General features: G+C 42.3%; 1 protein-coding gene across 4 annotated transcripts in view; it reads left to right on the top strand.

The window, feature by feature from the left end:
• Positions 1–26,324, top strand: part of lama5 (laminin, alpha 5) — a 296,732-nt gene that overhangs the window by 203,878 nt on the left and 66,530 nt on the right. For all 4 annotated transcript variants that reach the window (XM_059652756.1, XM_059652755.1, XM_059652754.1 and 1 more), the window contains 12 exons: positions 2,683–2,894; positions 6,816–7,020; positions 8,834–8,978; positions 10,775–10,915; positions 12,775–12,927; positions 15,621–15,725; positions 15,891–15,974; positions 16,796–17,026; positions 18,572–18,685; positions 20,498–20,625; positions 20,770–20,850; positions 23,555–23,769. In XM_059652756.1, the coding sequence (XP_059508739.1) occupies positions 2,683–2,894; positions 6,816–7,020; positions 8,834–8,978; positions 10,775–10,915; positions 12,775–12,927; positions 15,621–15,725; positions 15,891–15,974; positions 16,796–17,026; positions 18,572–18,685; positions 20,498–20,625; positions 20,770–20,850; positions 23,555–23,769 (1,814 nt within the window). The remainder of the gene's footprint in view (positions 1–2,682; positions 2,895–6,815; positions 7,021–8,833; positions 8,979–10,774; positions 10,916–12,774; positions 12,928–15,620; positions 15,726–15,890; positions 15,975–16,795; positions 17,027–18,571; positions 18,686–20,497; positions 20,626–20,769; positions 20,851–23,554; positions 23,770–26,324) is intronic.

The following is a 26,324-nucleotide window of genomic DNA, read 5'->3' as shown; positions in this document are numbered from 1 at the left end:
GGCTTGCTGGTATTATTGCTGAACTGTTAATTCAGAGACCCAACTATTGTTCTCGGGACCCGGGTGCAAATCCCACCACAGCAGATGGTGGAATTTAAATTCAATATAATCTGGAAAGAAGAGCCGAATGATGACCATGAATCCATTGTCGATTGGAAAAACCCATCTGTTTTACCAAAGGCCTTCAGGAAAGGAAATCTGCGATCCTTACGTGGTCTGGCCTACGTATGACTCCAGGCCCAAAGCAATATAGTTGACTCTTAACTACCCTCTCTGATCAATTAGAGGTGGGCAATAAATGCTGCTGAGGCAGGAACACACTCATCCAATGAGTTTAAAACAAAAAGTTGAGGCTAAAGGATCCAAGGAGATGGGATTAAAGTAGGAACCAAACTGTTGAGTTGGATGATCAACCATGATCATTATGAATGGTGGACTAAGCTTAAAGGGCCAAATAGCATAGTGCTTGCTTCTATTTTCTCTGTTTTGGCATTGAATCCTCCTTCACTTTGGCTTCATGGTAGCAGCCTTAGTTCAGCTTTAAAGAATTGACCTAAGACCTTTATACATAATCTTGGTGAAGATAATAATGGGCCAGATCACATTTGGGATGATGAGTCATGCTTGACTATCTGTGGGAAAGTTCTCCTAATTTTGCCAAAGGCCCTCCATGTTAGTGAGAGGACTTTGTAGGGTCATCCAGTTGACCATTATAATTTTGAGTCAAACCCAGGTGGTCCATGTAGTTTTATTCTTTCCTTTGTGCTTTGTCACAGTTTGATATAACTGAGCAGCTTGTGACACTATTTCAGAGTTGAGAGTCTGAAGTCACATGTAAGCCAGACCAACTAAAGATGGCGCAATTTCTTCCGTTAAAGGGCATTAAAGAATCAGATGAGTTCTTACAGCAGTTGACGATGATTACATGGTCACCATTAGATGAACTTTTAATTCCAGGTTTTTATTGAATTCAAATTTCATCATCTTCCATGGTGGGATTCAAACCCATGTACCCAAACCCACAGTAGCTCTGCATTACTCATGCAGTTATATTACCGTGATGCCATGGCCTGTATCTGACTAAAGTATATAAAATTGCATGGCTATAGGGATAGAACAGGGAGTAGGATTGCTCCAAAGAGAGGCAACACTAATTGAATGGGTCAGTTGGCCTTTGCCTGTATTGTAACAAATCTCTGCACTTGCTGGCTTTTGCTTGTGCTGATTTCGGAACCTTACTGAGTAAAAAGTAAGTGCCAATGCAAGACCAGTCATGACACTTCCAACCTGTTCCTGTATGAGGCATTTAAAAATGTTACAAAGACGTCTATAAATGCATGTTAGCTCCTGCCAGGATTTCCATACCCTTCTTCCCCATTACATTTCTCTCCAGGTTGCCTGCTGAGGCCAAAACAAATATTGGGCCAATTCAGGTTTTTGCATGTGAGTTGCATTTCCAAACTGGTGTACTGTCCATCCCTACGACAGCTTCCGTCTCTGCGATATTGCCTGATATTTTTCCCTACCTCATCTTCCCCACTGCTGACACTCTTATTTGCAGGTTTGTCTTGAGATGCAAACTCAATGTTTTCCTGCTGACCTTTCAAATTCCATCTTGGTCTGTCACCCATGCCTTGTCCACAGTAAGTCCCACTCCTCCAGCTCACTTGCCTTCACTGATTTCCACTGCGTTCTTCCATCCTGAGGGAGCACACTCAGAAAGGACACTTACTGTTATCTAACAACTCCCTACAGATCCCACCACATGCCACCTCTACAGCTTCCTTCAAATGAATGCTACTACGCATGGCCCATCAGTCAGCTGCCTCCTTTTGAGGCACCTGTTATTTCCCAGCATCTTTTTTTCGAAAATATTATTCTGGCCAACATGTGTTGCCCACAGAGAAGGTGATGGTAAACTCCTGTTTTCGAAGGCTGGTTAAGAATGAGCCACATTGCTATTGGTCAGGAGTCACATACAAGCCAGACCCAATAAGGGTAGCAGATTGCCCTCCATAACCGAAATCACCGGAGCAATTTCAATGATCCAGGAATTATGCAATCACCATTCTAACTCTTCATTTCACAATTATTTAATCAACCAAACCTAAATTCCACATCATCAATCACAACATTCGAACTCACACCTCAGGGTTATTATTCCAAGCATGTGGATTATCAATCCAGTATCATAACCATTATAGTATTACCCCAGACAGTGTTCCTTAGTTTTCCATAGGGTCTATAATCATCTTGATCCCAATCTTCTGGATTTCACCCTTTGTACCTCTTCAACTTGCTACTTTACCTTTCAGTCTGGCAACTGTTCTCCATTCGATCTTTCAGTTCCCAGTCCACCTCAAACTTGAATTCTGTGCCACTCTGCTTTCTTGTATGAAACCCTCTTGGGATTTTGATGTGGAATTTTTGTGTTCAAGGTTTTATTTTGCTGTAGCAATATCATCATATTTTATCCAAAGTGCATAAATCTCTTGCCTCAGTTTGTGAATATATGAACCTGTGCAGCTTATACAGCCACGATGAACTTTGAATTTGGTCTTTGATGCAGAGGGAAAAGCTGATGTTTGACTTAGTTTATGTTGTCCAAACTGGGAAGCTTCGGCACAGAATGGATGGAGATTTATTTTTGCCTTGATTGAAAAATGTCCACATCTCTTGCAGCCCCAGGACGGCCTCAAAGTTCTGCAAAGACTCTGTGGTGTCCCTAGCCGCATTCTACAATAATGGTGCCCTGCCTTGCATGTGCCATGAAGTGGGTGCTACCAGCTCATCCTGTGACCCCTTTGGAGGGCAGTGCAATTGCCGACCCAATGTGATTGGCCGTGACTGTTCCCGTTGTGCTACTGGCTACTATGGATTCCCTAACTGCAGACGTAAGGACCAACTTTTAAAAGACAGACATAAAGTTAAACCAGAGCGTAAGATGTTCTGATGTTGTGAAATGATTGTGCGATTTGAACACTTTGACAACTTCAGTATACCTTTAACATATGAAATCTAAAGGTATATTATCAGTGAGGTATATACAGCCAAAAAAATGTTTGAAGAAGCTCCTTTCCACTAAATGGGGCACTTTAGTACTTATTTCTCAGGGTGTGTGAAGGAACTGTGAGATATAGTAAATTGATAAATTCCCCCTATCAGTTAGCCTGACTTCATACAATTAGGCAGCAAATCACTTATCCCTTGCTGCTGGTGTGTTCTCCTCTTAGAATACACACAGCAAACAGCTTTATGCTTATAATGACTAAGTTTATAAGAACATAACAAGTAGAAGCAGGGGTAGACTGTTCAAATTTTCAATCCTACTCTGCCGTTCAATCCAGTCATGGCTGACTTTCTACCTCCTATTCACCTTGCCCAAATGCCTTAATTTCCTGAGTACACAACAAGCAACTCAATGACTGAGCATTAATGATTCTTTTGGGGTAGAGAATTCCAAATAAAAGCAAAACGCTGCAGGTATTAGCAATCTGGGATAAATGCATAAAAGTACAGGAGAAACTTAGCAGGTTTGGCAGCATCTGTGGAGAGAAGCAGAGTTAACATTTCCGATCCAATATGTCTCCTCTTGTTCTCAAGATGATTTTATTAGACTCAAAACATTGACTCCCTATCTCTCTCCATGGGCAGCCTGACCTCCTGATTTCCTGTAGTGTATTCTGTTTTATATGAAAGAATTCGAAAGATTCTCAACTCTTTGAGTGAGGAAATACCTCCCCATTTTAGCCCTAAATGGCCAACAATTTATTTTAAGACGGTGATACCTAGCATAGATTCCTCTGCTAGGGAGAACCATTCTCCCATCTTTTACCCAATCAGGCCTCTTAAGAATTTTATATTTTTCATTTAGATTTCCTTAACCTTTCTGCATTCCAGCGAATATTGATCCAGTTTACTCAACCTCCCATCATAGGGCAATTTCCTAGGAAGCTACCAGGTGAACGGCTCATTTCACTCCCTTCACGATTAATCTACCCACGCTTGGGTAAGGAGGCAAAGCTTGTCCATCAGTGCCTCACCAAAATGTTTTCCTGCTGTGACCCCAGTTTAAAGCTTTACATTTTGTGTGACCTCAGAGAGAAATTTGGGAATTGCATTAGTTTTGATTTCTGAGTGGTGTGTGGATTCAAGCACAAGAGATGCAGGGGTTAAAAACCACGAAGATACTTGCCATTTTGGAAACTCTGTAGGTGTTTGTGATCATGCCTCAGGACATATTAAATTAGGTTATGCACAGAGGCAAAAGAAATTATGTACTTTAAGGGGCTTTGCAGTCAATTCCAGGAGTGCCAAATCTGAATTTTTGCTCCACAACCACCATTGCTGCCTCACAAAACATGACCCAAAATGCCCATCCTGTAATGCTACCGGTTGTCCGTGTCCAGTGTTACATAAGCCCTGCTGGATATGGTACATAATGTGTGGCTTCACCAAGCCCCTGTACAAATGCAGCAAGACCAACTAAAATTGCATTTGTGATCTGCAGCAACTGCAGTAAGGAAGATCTGTGGCCTTTTCGTGATATTCTGATATAACTTCAGCATGAAATCCCCGGAGAGAACAGATAGCTCTATTGGATTTTCATGTGTCACTTCGCGTGAAATGTTTATCACCTTGAGCTTAACTGTTAAGGGGAAGGCACACTCTGGTAGAATGATGGAAGTAAATTCAATCTATTAAGAGAACTGGACATATACAAGAAGTGAACAGGTGTATAGGATAATGTGGAAGAAGTCGCAGAGTAGGACGAATTGAAAAGCTCTGTCATGAGCTGTCAAGGCTTTTTCTATGTATATAAAAATGCAAGAGGGTAGCCAGGGAAAGGGTTGTCCCACTCAAGGACAAAGGATGGAATGTATGTGTGGACCCAGAAGAGGTAGGTGAGGTCTTTGCATCTGCATCCACCAAACAGAAGGAATTGGTGGAGGATGATCTCAGGAAAGGGAGAGTTGAATTTCTAAGCCAAGTTACTATTAAAAAGGAAGAAGTGTTGTGCGTCTTTAAAAGCATTAAGGTAGATAGATCCCATCAGAAGCTTGGGACTTATCTTAGAATATTGAAGAAGTCAAGAGAACAAATTGCCGGAGCATTGACAGATATCTTTGCATTATTTGACAACAGATGAAGTCTCAGAGAACTGGAGAATAGGCTAATCTTGTTCCATTGTTTAAAAAGTGTAACAGGGATAATCCTGGAAATTACAGGCCTGTGAGCCTCACGTCAGTGGTACAGAACTTATTGGAAAAGATTCTCAGGGACAAGCTCAATACACATTTAAAAGCAAATAGACTTATGAGCGATAAATAGCCTGGATTTGCGTCAGCGAGGTCATGCGTCGCTAACTTAAGTTTTTTGAGGAAATGACAAAGATGATTGACGGAAAAGCAGTTGATGTTGTCTACTTGGACTTCATAAAGCCTTTGACAAGGTCCCTCAGGGCAGACTGGTATAAAAGGTGATGTCACATGGTATCAAGGTGAGCTGGCAAGATGGATACAGAACTGGCTTAGTCATAGGAGACTAAGGATGTTTTTCGGAATGGAGGGCTGTGACTAGTGGTGTTCTACAGGGATCAGGGCTAGGACTTCTGTTCGTGATCTACATAAATGATTTGGAAGAAAATGTAGCTGGGTCTAATTAGTAAGTTAGCAGGCGATACAAAGATTGATGGAGTTGTGGATCATGAGGATTGTCAGAGGATACAGCAGGATGTAGATCAATTGGAGGAATGGGCAGAAAAATTCAATCCAGACAAATTTGAGGCAATGCATTTTGGAAGGACAAGTACAGGGGAAAATTATACAGTGAAGGAGAGAACCCTTAGGAGTATTAATATGCTCTAGGATCTGGGTGTGCAAGTCCACAGATCGCTGAAGGTGACAGCACAGGTAGATAAGGTAGTAAAAATAGCTCATGGCATGCTTGCCATCATTGGATGGGGTATTGAGTATTGGGATAGATAAGTTACGCTGTAGCTATATAGTACTTTAGTTAGGCCCCACTTGGAACATTGCATACGGTTCAGGCCACCACACTAACAGAAGGATGTGGATGCTTTGCAGAGGGTACAGAAAAATTTTGCCAGCATGTTGCTTGGTATGGGGGATTTTAGCTATGAAGAAATGTTGGCTAGACTGGGTTTGTTTTCACTGGAATGCAAGAGGTTGAGGGGTGACCTGATAGAAGTTTATAAGATTGAGAATTGAATGGTTAGAGTGGAATGTGTGAGGCTTTTTCCCAGGATGGAGGGGTCAATTAGAAGGGGACACAGGTTCGAGGTGCGAGGGGAGATGTTTGAAAGAGATGTGCAAGACAAGTTTTTCACACAAAGGGTGGTGAGTGCCTGGGACACGTTGCCAGAGGAGGTGGTCTAAGCAGACACAATGGCAGCATTCAAGAAGCACCTGGACAAGTACATGAAGAGGAAGGGAATAGAGGAACGTGGATTCTGTAAGTAAGAGAATTTTATATGGAAGGGAAAAATATGTCATTGCAGGCTTGGAGGGCCAAAGGGCCTATTCCTCTACTGTATTATTCTTTTGTCTGAGATAGAATGAGGCCATTCAGCCTTCCATTAGGATTGGCCCATGATATAGATTTTCTCTTCGGTTTCTAGTGGCTTGACTACAGATAAGCTTCCTCCTCTACTGGTCAGCAATCAGAACATATGGGTTAAAAGTGGGATAGAGGCAAAAAGTGAACTCTTAAAAATGGAATGTGAGATTTGGTGCAAGCATGCAAAATTCTGAAAGCTTCAAGGCTCCCAATTCTTTTTCCTGTTACTTCTCCAGCGTGTAACTGTGGCAAGCGTTTGTGTGAAGAGGTCACAGGTCATTGTATCTGCCCCCCACGGACCATTCAACCCGAGTGCATTGTCTGTGAGCCACAGACGTTTGGCTGCCACCCACTGGTTGGCTGTGAAGAATGCAACTGCTCACACTCGGGAATTCGAGATAGGACCAGGCCTGGATGCAACAGTGAGAGTGGACAGTGCAGGTAAGGTGACTGGTTATGAATGCTCCACAGGGCTCCCTGCTGATATGTTTGAGACACTATTCCACCTTGCCTCACAACGGAAGGAATGTAACGGTTTAATGCCAAATTCCAGGACAACTTCATTATCACCATGAGGGAACACAGGCTAGGCAATATCAGAGGATCAAGAACGTCGATGTCTCAGGTTGGGAGCCTTTCCTGAAGTAGGGTCCTAACCCGAATCACCAATTCTCCTGCTCCTCTGATACTGCCTGGCCTGCTGTGTTCCTCCAGCTCCACACTGTGTTATCTCTGACTCCAGCATCTGCAGTTCTTAGTATCTCTGAGTTCATTATCACCAAGGTTTTGTCTAAGTCCTGACTAATCTGCTCAGTTGATCAGATGTTATCAAACGATGACAGTCATGGTATAGTGATTTCTAGCAGCAAAATATGTGAGAAGGAGGAGCATCTCAGGCAAGCTTTACTATAACCTTCACACGATTTGGAGTAGATAGAGAAGCGATCTCAGTGCCTGCTTTTTAATTCAGTGTCAAATTGAAAGGAAACTAACAGGGGAACATACAAACTCTCTGCTCTCCTGTAATCCTAAGAATGGAGAGATGATGGGCAAAGATGATATCAATGTGATATTACTTTACAAGTTACCCATTTTAGTTTTAAGGGTTTTTTTTAATTGGTTTCGACTGGATGTTGTGGTGCTGAAAATGGCAGGAAATGCACAAAATGGGCTTCTGGCCTAGCCACCAGCAGCCTCATTGTTCACCCACCCAATTCTAGTCACTGAATATCTACGTCTTAGCCAGCAATCGGTCTTGCTGAATCTAACAGGTTTATACTAGAAAACCTACCTAAAGCTTCCAGAGTCTGTGTGAAGTCTACATGTCTAATGCTTTGATGCAGGCACCTCCCTCACATAAATATTAAAGGATTATGAGAAAGTTTTTCTTGACTGTTAGTGTCAAGCAGCGTGAAGCATTCGGTATCTGTTTTGCTCGGGAACTTTTATGTTTTATTTTCTATCACTGGTTTTGGGGAGATAGCATCAGTTCATGGAATTTGTGAAGTCCAAACAAGAGATTTTCAGAACTCCATTTACTGCTTCAGATTGCACTCGATGGAGTAGCGATAATCAGTGAAGCGGTGAGCGTTTTGTAAATGAGCTACATAGGAGAAAATGCAACAAATAATGAAAATGCACCTAAGCTCTGAGAGTGTTGAAACACACAATTTCAGTCAGGCTTTCACTGTTGGGGGGAGATTTATAGTTGTTACTTGGGCACAAAGCATTGCCAAGTGGGCATGAGGATTGCATACCTTAACAAATTTTTCTTCAGTTCATTTCAATTGACCTGTGTCCCTCAGCATCCCACCCCCAACTAGGGGGCCAATATTATGGCACCAAAACTCCAACTCTGGCCCCCTTTGAATAGAGCTCTGTGCAAGCTTTGGAGGCATGAACTAGATCGGAAGGACTAACATTCTGAACATTTTATTTCTCTAGTTTCTGATTTATTGCTATGACCTGTAATGGTGGACTTTTTATTTCTTTTATCTCCCCCTAACAACCTGTACTGAAGAATCATACCTACTGCTTCGTACCTCAGATGGCAATGTAAGCGGCAATTCGTAAACTTTTCACTGTACTCATTTGAGTAGAAATACTCAATTTAGGACAGCACAATAAAGCTAATTCGATTCAATTCGGGATTTACTTTATTTTGTGCAGCTGTAACTTGAGTTGTGGCTGAGAACATTGAAATGAGCCACATCTAATGGGTCCTTGTTGATTCCTAACTGATTTTTTTGCTTAGGTGCAAGCCTAATATAACTGGACGTCGGTGTGATCGCTGTGCTCCTGGATACTACCACTACCCTGACTGCATGCCATGTAATTGTAATGAGGCTGGAACCCAAGCCAGCATCTGTGACTCTGTCACTGGGCAATGTCATTGCAAGGTCAGTGCTATCGAAACGCAGCTACTCAACGTAAATAAGTGACTTTACAACAGATAAATTGAAATGCGCAGTGACTAAATAAGAATTCCATCTGTGATGTGTTTACTTTAAATTTGCTTCTTAGATACTATTAGGTCTTATATTGTGCCACTCTGTCATGGGCAGCCCTAACAGATATGTTAATGAGCAAACAGTATATTTTCTGGGATTGAGTGGAAAGGCATCAAAACTAAAAGAATATCTGCCTGTTAGACTTTTCACATGTATTGTGTAGGTGACGATTATATGTAGGATCTATCATGGCTGGAGCCAATTCCAGAATTAGGGTTTTCTATAAATCTTCTGAAAACTGCAAAACTAAAGGTGCTTGGAAATATTTCCACAACGTGAGCATTCCAAGAACAGAATCTCAGTGGGTAAGAGAAATGTAAAATTTAGACACCAGGATTATTGCACATCCATCTGGATGGAAAACTGTTATCCCCCACTCTGATTTGCTGGCCTCTGTGTCCTGATTACCCCTCTCTCAATCAGTGTACAGGAATTATTGGGTATCCTGTATTGTATATTCAGATAGAACTAATGATTAGGTCTCACTGGAGGAAGACTGAGCACTTTGAGGAATCCATACCATCAGTGGACGTACATCCATTGACTAATTTAACTTCAGTATGCACCAGTGAACCACTAATGTGCAATTGCTGCTCGGTATTTATCCAAAATATAGTATGGTCATGCAGGGAGGGGAAGCGGATAACAAGGACTAAGGATGCCACTGTGATGTTTGACGTTGAATTTGGTTTTAAATTCATTGCATTGCCTAATTTATGTGGTTGTTGCAGTTTTGATCAGGCACATACAATGAATGGTAGAATGTTAACTTCATTATGAATGTGGAATCCTGCAACAACATCAGACCAGAAAAAGATCCACTGGTCCTGGTGTGTATAGGGTGCCCCACAAAAACAACAAGGGAGAGGTGAAAGAGGGGGAAATAACTTGCTGAGTTGGCCCAGGCGAAATACTCATCCCCATCTTGCCACCCAATCAGTTATGCTCTCAGCAAAAAAGTCCATGGGTGACCTTTTTGATCCCCCTTCAGTTCAGGTCCCTGAGTAGTCAATTAATGGCCTGACATGTCACCTGGCCCGATCGCCTGTCTTAGTGAGTGGGAAAGAGAGTTTCCTGACTGGGAAAAATGGTGACCTGCTTGTCAGGTTGGGAGAGGGTGCATCTTCAAATGCCCCAATTTAAGGGTCATTCAATCGGGTGAATGGGGATCAACAGGTTGGCCTCTGAAAACCATTCCCTGGCACAACCTTCAACCCCCTCCTCAGCCCCCCAACTGTGGGCCCATTACATTCTCCTCATGACCTCCACAAAGTGGATAACAGGTACTTCTCTGAAGCTCTGCTTCTAATTGGCCGGCCGCTTGTGTTGAGCCGGGCCCCAATGTAGGGGCCTGTGACCTGCTGGGAGGCTTGCCCACACCTGTCTGTCAGCTCTTAATAAACTGGTGGGCAATTGGATACGTTTTCCCTGGGGTGGGATAATGTGTTAGTTGTTAACTAATAGCTCCCCCGCTACGCTTAAGTGAGCAATGGAAAAATTCTACCTGTAATCATCTCAGAAAGGTGAGAAACCCAATTTGAAGCGCAGTCCCATTGTTGGGAGTAAATCTGGGCAATTCCTCTCTGGTCCTCCTGTGTGTCCAGGGGACTGCCCTGACCTTGTTAATGTTACAGGTCACGCTAGTGAAAAGTCATGACAAGATGTGCACTCTTTCCTCTGTTCAGGAAAATGTGGAAGGCCCACAGTGTGACACCTGCCGCCTAGGAACATTCTACTTGGATCCAGCCAATCCCAAGGGTTGTACCAGCTGCTTCTGCTTCGGAGCTACCGATCGGTGCCAGATCTCTAATAAGAGAAGAACTGCAGTGAGTTGTGCATTGATCCCACAATGTCACGTTTTCCTCAGGAAGTCCAATTGTTGACAGTATCATTCAACTGAGTTCCTGCTTATATAGGTGTGGCCTGACTCACAGGCGAGCTCTGTTGAAGGAAACTGAAGCAAATAAAGTATAAATCAACTCCTTGGTTATGAGATGATATGGACAGATTTTCCGATTTAGCACCCATGAAAGAGCACAGCGTGAGAAACCTGTCTTGTGGGGAGTTCTGTGTTCGTCATAGGGTCACACAACATAGAAACCATTCGGCCCAGCGTATTTATGATGACCAACAAATACTCAATTTAGGGCAGCTCAGTGGTTAGCACTGTTGCCTCACAGCTCCAGCGATCTGGGTTCGATACCCACCTTAGGTGACTGTCTGTGTGGAGATTGCACATTCCCCCTGTGTCTGCGTGGGTTTTCTCCAGGTGCTCTGATTTCTCCCACAGTCCAAACGTGCACACTAAGTGGATTGTCAATGCCAAATTGCCCATAATGCCCAGGGATGTGTAGGTTAGGTGCATTAGCGATGGGCAGTGCAGGGTTACAGGAATAGGGAAGGGGGAAGGAGGATGGGTCTGGTTGGGATTCCCCTTGGATGGTCGGTGTGGGTTTGTTGGGCTGAATGACCTGTTTCCACACAGGGCTATATACCATCTGCTGTTCCCACTTTGTCCCATACTTTCAGACTCTGAGTGACGTGCTGATTTTATTTGGAATTTATGGTGTTACACAAAACAATGAGGTCCTTCAGCGCATCTTGCCTATGCCAGCTCTTTTGACAATCAACTTATTAGTCACACTCTCCTACCATTCTCCCCATTGCCCTCTAAGTTACTTTCCTGTCAAGTATTTAGCTACTACTTTTTCAAAGATTTCGAAGTTATTTTTCTTCCACCAGACTTTTGGACATTGCACTTGAAATCAGAATTTGCTGTGATTTCTCTTTTTTTCAAAAAACAGGTTTGCTCCTGCAGTTTCTGGGTCTTTTGCCTCAAACCTGTATTCTCAGGCTCCTGGCTGCTTCTGTCACTGAGTGAGCTGTTGCTTGAAGCGTCTTTTGGTTGCTCACAGAAGAATGTAATTTGCTGTAGTGGTGTGAAATTTGTCAGTCATTGCAGGAGAGTCTAGACAAGATGGAAATGAAGATTCACACACCAATTTAGAATCTAATCTCTGTGTGGATTTGTGACAGTAGAATAGTTGATCAGTCAATTTGTCTTGATAGTAATATCTTAGAATCATAGAAGCACACTATTCAGCCCATTGAGCCCACGCTAATGCTTCAAAGAGCATCCCACCCAGATGCACCCGGTTACCCTGTCCCTGTAATGCTGCATTTCCCATGGCAATTCCACAAAGCCTACACATCCTTGGACACAATAGGAAATATAGCATGGCCCAGTCCACTTAACCTGCATATCTTTGGGCTGGCACGGTGGCTCAGTGGTTAGCACTGCAGCCTCACAGCGTCAGGAACCTGGGTTCAATTCCACCCTCAGGCAATTGTCAGTGTGGAGTTTGCACATTCTCCCCATGTCTTTGTGGGTTTCCTCCGGGTGCTCTGGTTTCCTCCCACAGTCCAAAGATGTGCAGGCTAGGTGGATTGTCCATGCTAAATTGCCCACAGTGTGCAGGGATGTGTAGATTAGGTGGGTTATAGGGTAATGAGTCAGGGTGGGGTGCTCTGAGGGTCAGCGTGGATTTGTTGGGCCAAAGGACCTGTTTCCACACTGTAGCACCCATTGAAAGGAAACATTCCAACTGCAGAATGCACGCATATTCCTGAAGAATCAATTTTAAAAGTTTTCATTTTGATCACCCTGCATCATTTTCAATTCCAGTTGGAACATACGATTGGCTGGAAGTTGATGAGTAGCGATCGTCAAGAGCTTCTGGTAACTCCCAGTCCGGAGGACAGAGAGGTTGCAGCTGATGTGGCCGATATCTCCCAGGAGCTATACTGGCAGGCACCACCTCCTTACCTTGGAGACCAGGTACAATAAGACAAAATTCACTTCCACAAGCTTACTGCCCTCTTTTACAGATCACAGATACCGTTCGCTATCTGTATTCTTTTGTGAGATTGTTGTGCCATCCATCAGAAAAGGGTCTAGGCCCCAAACGTCAGCTTTTGTGCTCCTAAGATGCTGCTTGGCCTGCTGTGTTCATCCAGCCCCACACTTTATCATATTTGCTGTGGATGTGGATTCAGGATAGTACATTTCCTTCCCTAAACAGCATTAGTGAGCCAGAAGCCTTTTTTTATGACTTTACTCAGACTTGCAATATAATTAATTGCATTTAAGTCATTTTCACGTAATCAATTGCAGGTGAATTTCACCAGGATTCAAACCATCCCCAGAACGTTAGACAAATAAAAACCAAAGGACTGTGGATGCTAGAAATCATAAACTGAAACCAAAATTGTATCCATGCGTAGTGGATCATAGTGCCTCTTGTGGCATAGTGGTAGTGTCTCTACTCTGGTCTAGGGGAGCTGGATTCAAGTTCCTGCCTAGTCCAGAGGTATTTAATAACATCTCTGAACACGTTAATTAGAAAAATAGGTTAACATAGAACAATACAGTGCAGAACAGGCCCTTCGGCCCTCGATGTTGCGCCGACCTGTGAACTAATCTAAGCCCATCCCCCTACACTATCCCATCATTATCCATATGCTTATCCAAGGACTGTTTAAATGCCCCTATTGTGGCTGAGTTAACTACATTAAAAGAAGAAATTTACTCTCAAAATCTCTGGTGCAGAGGTCCCTACCTTAGGACCAGGAGGCTCCGATTCAAGCCCCACTCTCCTCCAGCATTGTGGAATACCATGTCAAAACAGCTAAATTAGAAAATCTTTAAAAGTTAGGTGGAGGAGAAGGCTATCGGGCCCCTCAAGCTGCCTGTGCTATTGTAGAAGCAATGACTTTGGATGTGGGCATTGCTGGTTGTATTAGCATTTATTGCCTACCCCTAGTTATCCTGCAGGAGGAGGTGGTGAGCTGCCTCCCTGAACTGCTGCAATCCATATGCAGCAGGCAGACCCATGGTGCCAATGAGCAGAGAGTTCAAGCATTTTGATCTAGCAACCCCAAGACAGAATGGTAAGTGGCTCGGAGGGGAGTTTGCTGGTGGCAGTGTTCCCATGCCCTCATTCTTCTAGATAGTAATAGTCAGTTGTTGGAAAGATACTGACAAAGGAGCCTTGGAGAATTTTATTCTTAAAAGCTTGGCTCTCAAACAGGCAAGCTTTGTGGAGTCTAGAGTACATTCCATTCAACACCATTTTGATTTATCCCCTTATTTGTGTGCCCACGTTGTGATTGTTGAGAATGTAAACTGCCCCTGTTGGATTGGAGGAACTCCTCAGAACCTACTGCTGGACCTGACTAATGCAGACATGAACAGGTCTAGGTTGTGGGCCATGATTCCCAACTGTCTGCCTCTCTTCCAAGGTTATACCCATGCCCAGGTATCATTTGTCCATGATGCACTGTCTGCCAGCACTCTCAAAGCTTTTAGAGAGAGGTGGCACGACAGGGCTAGAGTTCATTATCTCCCTACCAACACTGTCGCCATTTAGGCACTTCCCTTGTTGCCAAAGCTCCTTCATTTTCCCTTTCGTTATCATAACACTGCCCCCAGTGGGCTGTGTTTGTAATTGGATTTACTACTGGGCTATTTAAAGAAACATGTTCTCGGGCAATGTTGAAACTACTTAATTAGGTGCTTTTGTCCATTCAGTGGTCAATTTACTTTTTTCGAAGGCAATGCTGGATTCTCACCAGTTAAGGGGTGGGCTGAGGGCCAGAGAAGAAGTCCAGAAGAGAAACTGGTGCTTTTGCTCAGTTTATGTTAAAGCCCTTGTAAATCTCTGAAAATGTTTTGCTGCCAAGAAATGGATAGCAGTCTGTCAAAAAGTTGTCACTAGTGTTAACTTCTGTTAAAGTCATACCATGTCACTGATCTGAAATTGGTTCCATGAAAGCAATGGCTGGTCCCTTAAATTTGATAAGCAAGAGAGTCATTCAAGATTGGTCCTTTAGTGTCATCAGGACATGACTGCCTTGCTTGCCATGCCCGTCCTGCTTCGTGGATTCATGCTGTGGTCCTGAAGAAGACACTGGCACTTCAATTCTGGAGATCCTTTGGTGATGGAGTGTCAAGGTGATAGACTGAGGTGGAGGAGATCAGGCACTGCAGTGGTTAACAGTGACCTTCCTTTCAGTATGGAGCCAAGGGGAATGCAGTACTCTTCAAGATTCTGAGCCAAGTTGTTAGTTCTTTTTGGCCATCTCCAGTTGTCTGCTGAAGGAAAGCTGATAATAGGTACTCATTGACTGGGGGAAATCTGGCTGTAACAAGCTGAGTGCAATCACTGTAGTAAGTCCAATGAATGGAAAGGGATCTGAAATGCTTGTGAGACTCTGCATTATAAATGGACCTTGTGCTAGTTTCTGAGATGCATCCTAGACCATTTATCAACAGTGCCCTAACCAATTGGCAAGCAATACTCTCCGAGGGCAGAATGAGAGGGAATGCGCTGCATATTCTTTTGCACTGTTCGGTGCCCATTTTCTTAGATCAGTTTAATTTCTTAGACGTTGTGTTTGCAGCCCTGTTTTTCAGTGTTCAGTTTTTGATTTGCCAGCTAAAAATATAACACAAACATTTCTCCTCTGAAGATTTCATCATACGGAGGGTACTTGATGTATCAGCTTCGGTCTGAAGTGCAACGTGGTGACATCATCTCTTTACCAGTTGAATCCCGCCCTGATGTGATTTTGAAGGTAGGTTTTTGTAAAATCTAAACGAATGACACAGTCCGCAAGTAGTACTGGGCTCGATAGGCTGTCAGGTCTGATGGTTTTTAAGTGTCTGTCGGAAAGAATTGTGACATGTACAAGTAATTTTATTCTGTCTGGAGTGTTTCAATATTTGATCATTACTCCTAGGGCAACCAAATGACCATTATGTATGTGGCAAAGGATTACCCAGCACCTGGAGAACTGCATGAAAGTCGGCTTCAACTGGTGGAGGTTTGAGATAAAGCATTTTGTTATTTGCTTTTTATATTTATAACTCAGTTATTATTTTCTAACTTTGATACAATTGTACACAACTGTATTTTATAATGAACAAGTACGCCAGTGATTATATTGTTCAAGATTTGAGCAATTTATGTTTCTTTAACTTTTGGGAGTTAAAAAGACCATATTATATATTATAATTGGTTTGCTTTATACAGTGAAGCCTAAATCCAGAGATGGAATTGTATCCCTTGACACCAAAATACAGATTACTAGAAAAAGTTCTGTTTCACACAGGAATCTTGTTCCTTGCAGTGTGAATTTGTGTGGCTTCAATGAGCGTTTTGATGATTTTGTTTATCATACAGACATAAAGCACAGATGCAGACCCTTTGGCCCAATCAGCCCACACCAACCATGTTCCCAAACCAAACTAGTTCCACCTGCCTTCACTCGACCCATATTCTTCCAAACATTTCTTACTCATGAACTTATCCAAATGTCTTTTAGAAGTTTTAACTGTACCTGCATTCACCACTTTCTTTGGTGGCTGACTCCACACACGAACCACTCTCTATGTATGAAGGTGCCCCTCATGTCCTTTTTAAATATTTCACTTCTCACCTTAAAAATATACCCCTAGTTATGAACTCCCCACCCTAGTATTTTATAGAAGTGAGAATTTACTCATTAATCAAGGATTGATTAGATACTGAGAAAAGCAATGACATTAAAACAGCAGCACTTTTCACTTCAGCGACTGGATTCTGTTTCTGGTCGTTCTGGTACGGGCACAGCGCTAACATGTATGTTCTCCTTGCTTTGTGCAGAGTAATTTCAGGCATGCACAAACACACAATCCTGTGTCCAGAGAAGAAATGATGATGGTGTTGGCGAACCTGGATGGTCTTCAGATTCGAGCCCTTCACTCCCAATTGGCCAAGCTTGTTGCACTGAGGAATGTGATACTTGAGCAAGCTTCTGACGCTGGAGAAGGGAGTGTGGCCAGCAATGTGGAAATCTGTCACTGTCCAGCTAATTATATGGGGGATTCCTGTCAGGTAGGCCACATTCGTATCTTGGTCAATTTAATAAAGTGTTGATTCTTTGCCAGTTGGCTGCATTGATCATTAACATGCATCAATCATTTTTTTTTGTTTAAAAGTTACATTTATCAGTTTTCAACTTAGACAGTGTAGTTGAACTTTTCAAATCTGGAATTGATTTTTGTTTAAATCCAATACTTCATCTTGAGGACTATGAGCTGTTAGTAGTCAATAATAGAACAAGATTAAAAGTATACTAGCAGAAGAGAGATGTATCCTATGCTTTGTAAAATGTTTTCTTGCAAATGTGCCACTGATTATCATAGAATCATACAGTACAGAAGAGGCCCTTTTGCCCATCGAGTCTGCACCAACAAAATCTAATCTGCAGCACTTTGATCAAAGCCTTGAATTTTATGGCATTCCCAGTCCTCATCAAAGCACCTTTTTAAAGGTTGTGAGGCGTCCTGGCTCAACGACCTTGCCAGACAGTGCATTTCAAACCCCCCATTCACCCTCTGATTGCAAAAGCTTTTCCTCCGATCCCTTCAAATCCCTACTGTGGAGAAAAGGGACACTGCGCTTGCATCAACCCTCCAAAGAGCATCCCACCCAGAGCCAGCCCCCACTCTGTCCTATCACTTCCCAAGGCTAATCCAACCTAGCCTGTATATCCCTGGACAGTGTAGAGCAATTTAGCATGGCCAATCCACCTAACCTGCACGTCTTTGGACTGTGGGAGGAAACCCACGCAGACACGGGGAGAATGTTCAAACACCACACTCCACAGTTACACGAGGCTGGAATTGAACCCAGGCCCCTGGTGCTGTGAGGTAGCAGTGCTAACCACTGCGCTACCATGCCAACTCTCCCCTCTAAACCACCTGCCTTTCATCTTAAAATGATATCCACTCAGTTTTACTGGACACATTGTCCTGGCAGGCCCATCTAATCTCATCTACATGAGGCTCTCCACCAAGTGAACAAATTGAAAAATTAAACCCAATGTGTCAGCATTGTGAAATTCAGAGAGAGCAAATGTCAAAAGCAAAGAAAGGCTTTCGGTGCTAGGCCACCAAACTAGGGCAATATTTCCATTTACCATGCCTGATGGATTTTGGCCAATTGAGCTCACTTCCATTGAACTTTGAACTGAATTCAAGTTGCACTGTGTAAATAAGAGTAGACCATCCTACCCCTTGAACTTACTACATTATTCAGCCTGAACATAAGCTAGTCTTTACCTCCACTTCATTTACCAGCATCGACTCCATGTTGACCCTGATGCCTGCGCCCACATTGACTATTCATCAACCAGTAAAGGTGGCTGAGGAACATTTCGTCCCATTTGTTATAATGGGTTTCTCATGAGGGCTTAAGAGAGTGAATGATTTAATGGGTTTGTAGGAGTGAGACTGGCATTGAGATTTGAATGTATAAAGTAGGTGATTTATCATTGCGGTTCAGCTGTGTGGTTATCGTTTGTATTTTTATCCAGAATGACCACTAATGTTTTCAAAAAATACTTTTTTCCCTTTAATTTTAAAAATAATCCAATAGGACTGTTCTCCAGGCTATTATCGAGATACAAAGGGTCTTTTCCTGGGCAAATGTGTGCCTTGTAACTGCAATGGCCACTCAGACCAGTGCCTCGATGGATCGGGAATTTGTGTTGTAAGTGTTGTAAATAACTGCCCTGTTCATTTTGCAAATTGACAAAATAATAATACTAATCCAGGAGCGTGCCTTGTAAAAGAAAATAAACAAAAAGACAAAACACTTAGCAGATCAGAGACCATTTGTACAAAGTGGAACAGAATTGGTGGGATGAATTGTGAGCAGGGGGGTGCAGTTGGGGGGCTGGGAAGGTGGGAAGATAGAGGGTTAGGAGTCACATTGGACTGGCTCCTCATTACATACTAATGGTGCCTGAAAATGAATTGGATACACTTGCCACAGAGACGGGCAGAGAGTTTGCATGTTTAAACTCACAAATATGGGCACTTTATAAGGCTGCCAGTCATGTGGAAATCACCATCAGAATATAGGTGATCTTTCTGTGGCAGTTTTCAGTGGCTCCACTGGTGCTGTACGCTCCATTCAGTGGGTGACAAGCCATGCTAATGAAAGGTTGCAACCATGGAAATCCCATTATTGCAGAGGGTTTTTCCTCTTGTCTAACAGCCCTAGCCATTCTGGCCTGTCATATCCCCCACATGAATGGAGATGCCCTCAAAACTCCCCACCTACTCCAGCAGCACTGACCCCTGGTGGTGGGACTGTCAACCTTACAAATGCTGGATGGCTTCCTGTCAGCCTATCAGACTTGAGAGGCTGTCTTTAATTGCACAGCAAGTGTGAAGGCAGCCAAATATGAGGTGGATGGAAGGAACATGAAGCAATTTTCCCAGAGATGGCCAACTAAAAGGCCACATCTTGGAAAACAGCTCCAACCACCTGGTTCATGACAAATGCTGGTTCAGGAACTCTGCTTGGTCCTGATGTCAGGGTCTCAGAGTGCAGAGGGAAGTCCTGATGTTTTGCTTTGATTTCTCATCTGAAATGGGAAATGATGACAGTATATCAATTCTTTAGATAGTGGGATGTAGAAGAAACATAAAAGAATATGCTTGATAAGTGAAGGTGCGAAGTGATGGAATGGTGAAAGAAATGATGACACAAGGCAAAAACTGGTGGTAATGGGACAAATGAAGAAACAAAAGATAGGTCTAGAAGAGGTGTAAATGGCAACAACAGAACTATTACATTCACCTGATAATAGGGAAAATGTTTATAATCTAAAATTGTTGAACTCAATATTGACTTCAGAAAGTTGTAAAGTGAAGGAAATATTATTACAAAAAGAGACCTATTCATATCACAAGATATGCTACAGAACAGAAAGTTTTATGATTTGAGATCAAATTAATGATGTAGCAAGATAACATTTTAAAACTGCTAAGTTTATTTGTTAATATGTTGTTCAGTCATAATGTACCCATTAGGTCAATACCTGTGACAAAAATAGATTATAAATAATAGAAGGCTATAATAATGGGTCAAATGCATTGAAATTTCAATGTAAGACAGAATTGTTTGCTTTTATTGTCTGAAGATTTCTAAGCTCCACAGTGTGGTGTTATCAATGTTCCATTATTCATTGAATGAAGGTGATGAGGCTTAAATTGGGAGATAGGATGCTAAGCTTGTGACTTATTCTTGTGTGTCCGTTCAGCAGAATCACTCAGTGTAGGGAGATCACTGGTTCTGCTTATCCTTTGCAGAGTAGATCTTATCTCTGTGGATCATGATTGTGATCATCAATCATTGCTCATTAGATCTTAAAGGATGCTTTTTGACTCTGCTCTACTACATAGATGAAGCTCCTGTGCACCTGTGTGCATTCAGAGAACCTGATTTCTTTTGTGTTTTGTTTTCCAAAGAACATATTGCGAGTACGTTAACTGGTAAAGTTTTTCTTCCTAGAACTGCCAGCATAACACTGAAGGAGAGAACTGCGAGCGCTGTAAGACTGGCCTAGTTGAAAATGCCACAGTTGGAGCAGCATCGCTTTGTGTTCAGTGTCCCTGTCCCCTCACTGTTTCTTCTAACAAGTATGTATTTCCATTTCATCAGGTGTTAGCTGGGATGTGGAGGGAAGGGTTCTTAAACTGAAAACTCAACGTTTTTTCTTGGAGTTCTAGTGAGGATTTATTTAAATTTTTTTTAAATGTTCTTTTCTCAAACATCTGTTTTAGCTTTGCGAAGGATTGTATCAATCATGGAGATCGTACACAGTGCCTCTGTAAGCCAGGCTATGCTGGTTTAAAATGTGAAAGGTCAGTATTTATGTGTGATTGAGGGCAGCGCATTGTATTATTTATCAATAATAGAGGTGGCGCCTAATGGAGTCTATTTGACCATTTGACCAATAATTTTAAAACAGTTTATTTAAATCTGATGTTTATCATTTATGTTTGTAGCAGTTGGATTTTCCTACTTAGTGGAAAATTTGCAGGCTGTTTTCCTTTGGAGAGTAACTCAGAGCAAAGTACAGTGTATTCAATTTAGTCAATAATTGTAAACCGTGGAACAGCAGAACTGTGTATTGGGAGGTTAAGCAGGAGGGTAATAAATAATAAAAGTAGATATTCAGTATCATTTTTGGCTGTGATTTTTTTTTCATGCTTTTGTGAGGCCACAACTGGACTGTTATATGCAACGTTGGTCATTTATCTGACAAACAGCACATGTCCAGTGCAACGAAGGTTCACTGGATTGATACCTGAGGTGAAAGGCTGAACTGTGAAGAGATATCAGTTGGAATGGGCTTATTTTTTCTAAACTGCAGAAACTGAAACAATTTTGCTGAACAATAAAGTTCTTAGAACTTCACAGCTTCACTGCAGAGTTTATAACTGGGGACACAATCTCAGGATAAGAGGCCAGTCTTTTAGGGCTGAAATGAAGATAAATTCCTTCACTTGAACAGTGGTGAAACCATAAGAGTTCTTTCTCCTGGAGAACTGTGGATAGTAGTGCTCAAGTCAGCCTCGAATGTGTAAAAGGTGCATGTATTACATCCCACAACAGAATCAACAGATGGCATACTGGGTGCTGTTCTGGCCATCGCACTATAAGAAGGATGTGATTGCACTGCAGAGGAAATTCATCAGAATGTCACCTGGGCTAGCGCATTTCAACTACAGAGAGAGAAGAGACAAGCTGGGCTAGTTATCCTTAGAGCAGAGAAGACCAAGAGGGGGTGTGGAGACCTAACTGGCACAAAATTAAGTAGTATAGAAAAGGTGGTAGGCCCAGTAGGAGAGATTAGGTCCCACGGCACAGCCTCAGAGTGAAGGGATGACCCTCTAGACTGGTGGCATGTGACCAGCAGTGTTCTGCAGGGATTGATGTTGAGTCATTGAAGTTTGTCATTTATATAAATGATTTGAATGAGAATTTCGGAAGTAGGGCTAGTAAGTTTGCAGATGATACAAAGTTGGTGGTATAGTGGACAGTGAAGAAGGTTGTCTAAGATTACAAAGAGATCTTGATCAGTTGGGACAATGGACTGAGGAGTGGCGGATGGAGTTTAATCTAGATAAATGTGAGGCGTTGCGTTTTGGTAAGACGAACAAGGGCAGGCCTTAGAGTTAACGGTTGCGCCCTGGGTAGTGTTGTCAAACAGAGAGAACCAGGAGTTCAGGTACATAGTTCATTGAAAGTTGTATCACAGATAGACAGGATGGTTACAAAGACATTTGGCACGCTTGACTTCATTGCTCAGACAATTGAGAATTGGAATTGGGACGTCATGTTGCGATTGTACATAATATTGGTGAGCGCACTTTTGGAGTACTGTACAGTTCTGGTTGCCCTGCTCTAGGAAGGATATTATTAAATTGGAGAGGATGCAGAAAAGATTTACAAGGATGTTACTGGAACTGAGGGTTTGAGTTATAAGGCAAGGCTGGATATTCTGGGAGTTTTTTCAGCACAGGATGTTAATGAGTGACCTTAGAGGTATATAAGATCATGAAGTGCATAGCTAAGGTAAATAGACAAGGCCATTTCCCTGGAGTAGGGGAGCTCAAAACTAAAGGCTATTATTTCAAGGTGGTAGGAGAAAGATTTAAAAGGGCCCCGAGGGGCAACATTTTCATACAGAGGCTGGTGCATGTGTGAAAACACCTGCCTGTGAAAGTGTTGGGTGCAGGTACAGTTACAGTTTAAAAGATATTTGGACAGATATGTGATTGGGAAAGGTTTAGAGGGATATGGGCCAAATGCATACAAGTGGGACTGGTTTTGTTTGGGAAAATGTTCGGCATGGACTGGTTGGACCGAAGGGTGCCCTGACACTACGACTGTATAATTGAAGTGAGGAGGACCTTATTTGGAGCTTGTGGCTGTGGAGGCCAAGTCATCGAGCACATTTAAGACAAAGATAGGTTTTTGATTTATGAAGGGATTGAAGATTACAGAGAGTAGGCAGGAGAATTCGGTTGAGAAACATATCAGCCATAATTGAATGGGGGAGCAGACTCAGTGGGCTGAATGGCCTGATTCTGCTCCTCTGTTATGATCTTATGGTAGGTAGAAAGAAACCTGTCCACTTAGTAAAAGGGTAAGGGGACATAGATTTAAGGTAAAGGCCAGGAGGTTTAGAAGGCATTTAAAGAAGAATTTTCTTTTTCACTAGGTGTGGGTGGGTATCTGAAACTCAGTGCCTGAAAGAATAGTGGAGGTAGGAACCATCACAATGTTTGAAAGGGAATTTATATGCTCACTTGAAGTGCTGTAACATGGAAAGCTATGGGCTAAGTGCTGGGCAATGGATCTAGAATAGATAGGTGCTTGATGATCAGCATGGGCACAGTGAACCAAATGGCCTGTTCCCATGCTGTAAATTTCTATCGTTCTAGTATCCAAATTCTCGAGCATTTTAATCTTGATTCAGTAAAACTTGGGCAGTATGTTTGTATTGTTTTATTTCTTGCTGACTAGCCCTAATTAATGACTTTCTCCTTTCCTGTGTAGGTGTGCCCCAGGTTACTTTGGAAATCCGATGGTATTGGGCAGTGAATGTCAACCATGCGACTGTAACAGCAATACAGATTCTAATATGCTTTTCAGTAATTGTGATTCGCTGACTGGCATTTGCCTGGGCTGCATGCATAACACTGCTGGGCCTCATTGTGAGCTCTGCGCACCAGGTTTCTATGGCGATGCAGTGGTAGCCAAGGACTGTGCCCGTATGTTATATTTACCAATTTACTTGCATATGAAGTTTGATCAGATAAATGATTTTTTTAACAAAAATACATTTGACAGGAAAAGAAAATAAAAGTAAAATTCTGTGGATAATTCTGCTGGAAATCTGAAATAGAAATAGAAATTAGTGGAGAAAATTAGCAGGTCTACACAAACACTGCCAGAGAGAAACACCGTTTTGAGTTCTGTATGACTTCTCAGAAACCAAGCACCAGTGCTATACTGGGCTGTCATTGTTAACTGTTTCTCTGTCCACAGACCTGCTGAGTTTCTCCACTTTCCATTGTTATTATAGGAAAAGAAACGATGTTAGTTCATTGAATTGCAAATAGTGTCCAGTTATGAAAGATTGGTTGTTTTCGATTTGCATCAGACCAGTCATTTTCTACAGAGCCACAATGTCCAGTCTTGAGGTAACCTCAGCCTGTGTAGAAGAGATTGAGGTGGGCAACCGTGCTTCAGGGTGAGCTACTGGCTGGAGAAATTAATTGGGCTAAGGGTTCTGGGCAGAAATCCTGCTCTCACCTATATGTAATGGAACATTCACCTTGAGCGAGTGCAGCCAAAAGACTGCAAACCTGAACATTGTAAATAAATTAAGTAAACTGACATTTTGGCTCATGATGCCAAGTGTTTACTGATAGCTTTGAAAAATCATGACCAGATGCAACACAATCCTGTGTCTCTGACTTTGTATGTCAGTCTGTGTTACACATGCCGAAATGAAGACTGCGTCAGTAGTAGGATTTTTACATCTGTTCAGTACATTGGACTTAGAGCATGTTGCCAGTGGAAACAGTAAAACCCTAAACAGGGCTTTAATCCTGTATTCCAAGCAGCTCCTGACCCAAGCCAAGGATGCGCAAGCTAGCATATGATGCATGTAGTGCACTTCTTGAGCTGCTTGCCATGGACCTGCCTCTTGGCAACACTGTGTCCTACTTGGCTTAGCTTTTCTGACTTACCTAGTTCCAGCTTTTCAGACCTGACCCAGTTTAAAAAAAAATGATCTATCGGCTAAGCAGAGTCATTTTGAAAACCTGATCATGTTTCACTCTGTAATATAGTGATATGAGACAAGTCAAGTCTGTAGAAAGTAATTTTGGAAGGTTCCTGTTGATTGGAAACATTTTTATTTTTAGGTTCAACTTTTAAATATTTTCAATCTCAGTACTTTTTATAAAGACTGAAAGAACTGCAGATGCTTTAAATCAGGGACAAAAACGGAACTTGCTGGAAAAGCTCAGTAGGTCTGGCAGCATCTGTGAAGAAAGGGTCAGAATTCATGTATCAGGTCTGGTGAGTTCTGAGGAAGGGTCACTTGACCCAACACGTTAACTCTGACTTTACTTCACGGCTTTTCCAGCAACTTCTGTTTTTGTACTTTTTCCTTTGTCCATTCAAGGTGGATCCAAAAAAAATACTTAATGGCCTTCAAATCTACGCCAGTACTCCAAAAATATCAGCACAGTTAATGTGGAGGTTGTGTTAATGCGTCCTGGGGTTCTGCCATGCGTCTGTATCAAACTGCAGAATGACGAATGGTATTCGTTTCAAGGACTGTGAGGAAGTTGGATAAACTCTTGCTTCTTACTCCATTTCCCTTTGTGACTGCAGTCCTCCTTTCAATATCATCTGTTGAAGGACTAGACCAGTTTTAAATAAATGTTGAATTTTCCATCTGAACCTGTTGGCCTTTAGTACGTGGCCTCTCTTTGGGATATGGGAGCAGAAGTTAGTCATTCAAGCCCTTCAGACCTGTGCTATCATTCAGTTAGGTCATGCCCAATTTGTACCCCAACACATTTAGCGATTTTTTACTCTGTATTCACCAACACATTTAGCGATTTTTTACTCTGTATTCCTCGACATTCTCACCCAACAAAAAACCTATCAATGTGGGTTTTGGACAATTTTTAATTGATCCAGTGCCCGCAGCCTTTTTAGAGAATGAGTGCCAGATTTCCATTGTTTTTGAAGTGAAACTTCTAGTCACAAGTTCTTATGAAGTTTGGCACATTTCCTACTTTAAAGGTTAGATATAAATACAAATTGTTGGTTTTAACTTGTATGACTAATATAATGTTCTACATTTTTACTTTGCATTGACCAGAAGAAAGAGAAAAAGAATTTCAGTTTATATCGTGCCTTTCATATACTCCAATGAACGACCTATGAATGTTTTATAGGTAGTTATGAGAACCAGTCTGTCTGCAGCAAATGATTACTTAAGCTATTTATGGTGGTGTTGATTGACCGACAGATGCATGTTGACCAGGACATTAGTGCTGTCAAAACTTCTGTATCTTTCTGAGAGGGCAGACAGGGATAAATGTGTCAACTCGGCTTACGTACCTAACTCCTGGACTGACTTGAACCCAAAACTTGCTGACACAGATAAACATGTGAGCACAGTGCATGTTTGAATCTGTTATCGATCGGGGATCCGTTTTGCATGGGGTAGAACATAGAACATAGAACAGTACAGCACAGAACAGGCCCTTCAGCCCACAATGTTGTGCCGACCATTGATCCT

The sequence above is a fragment of the Stegostoma tigrinum genome, chromosome 19 (assembly GCF_030684315.1).
Source record: "Stegostoma tigrinum isolate sSteTig4 chromosome 19, sSteTig4.hap1, whole genome shotgun sequence".
Lineage (NCBI taxonomy): Eukaryota > Metazoa > Chordata > Chondrichthyes > Orectolobiformes > Stegostomatidae > Stegostoma > Stegostoma tigrinum.
This window is presented reverse-complemented; position numbering and strand designations above follow the sequence as displayed.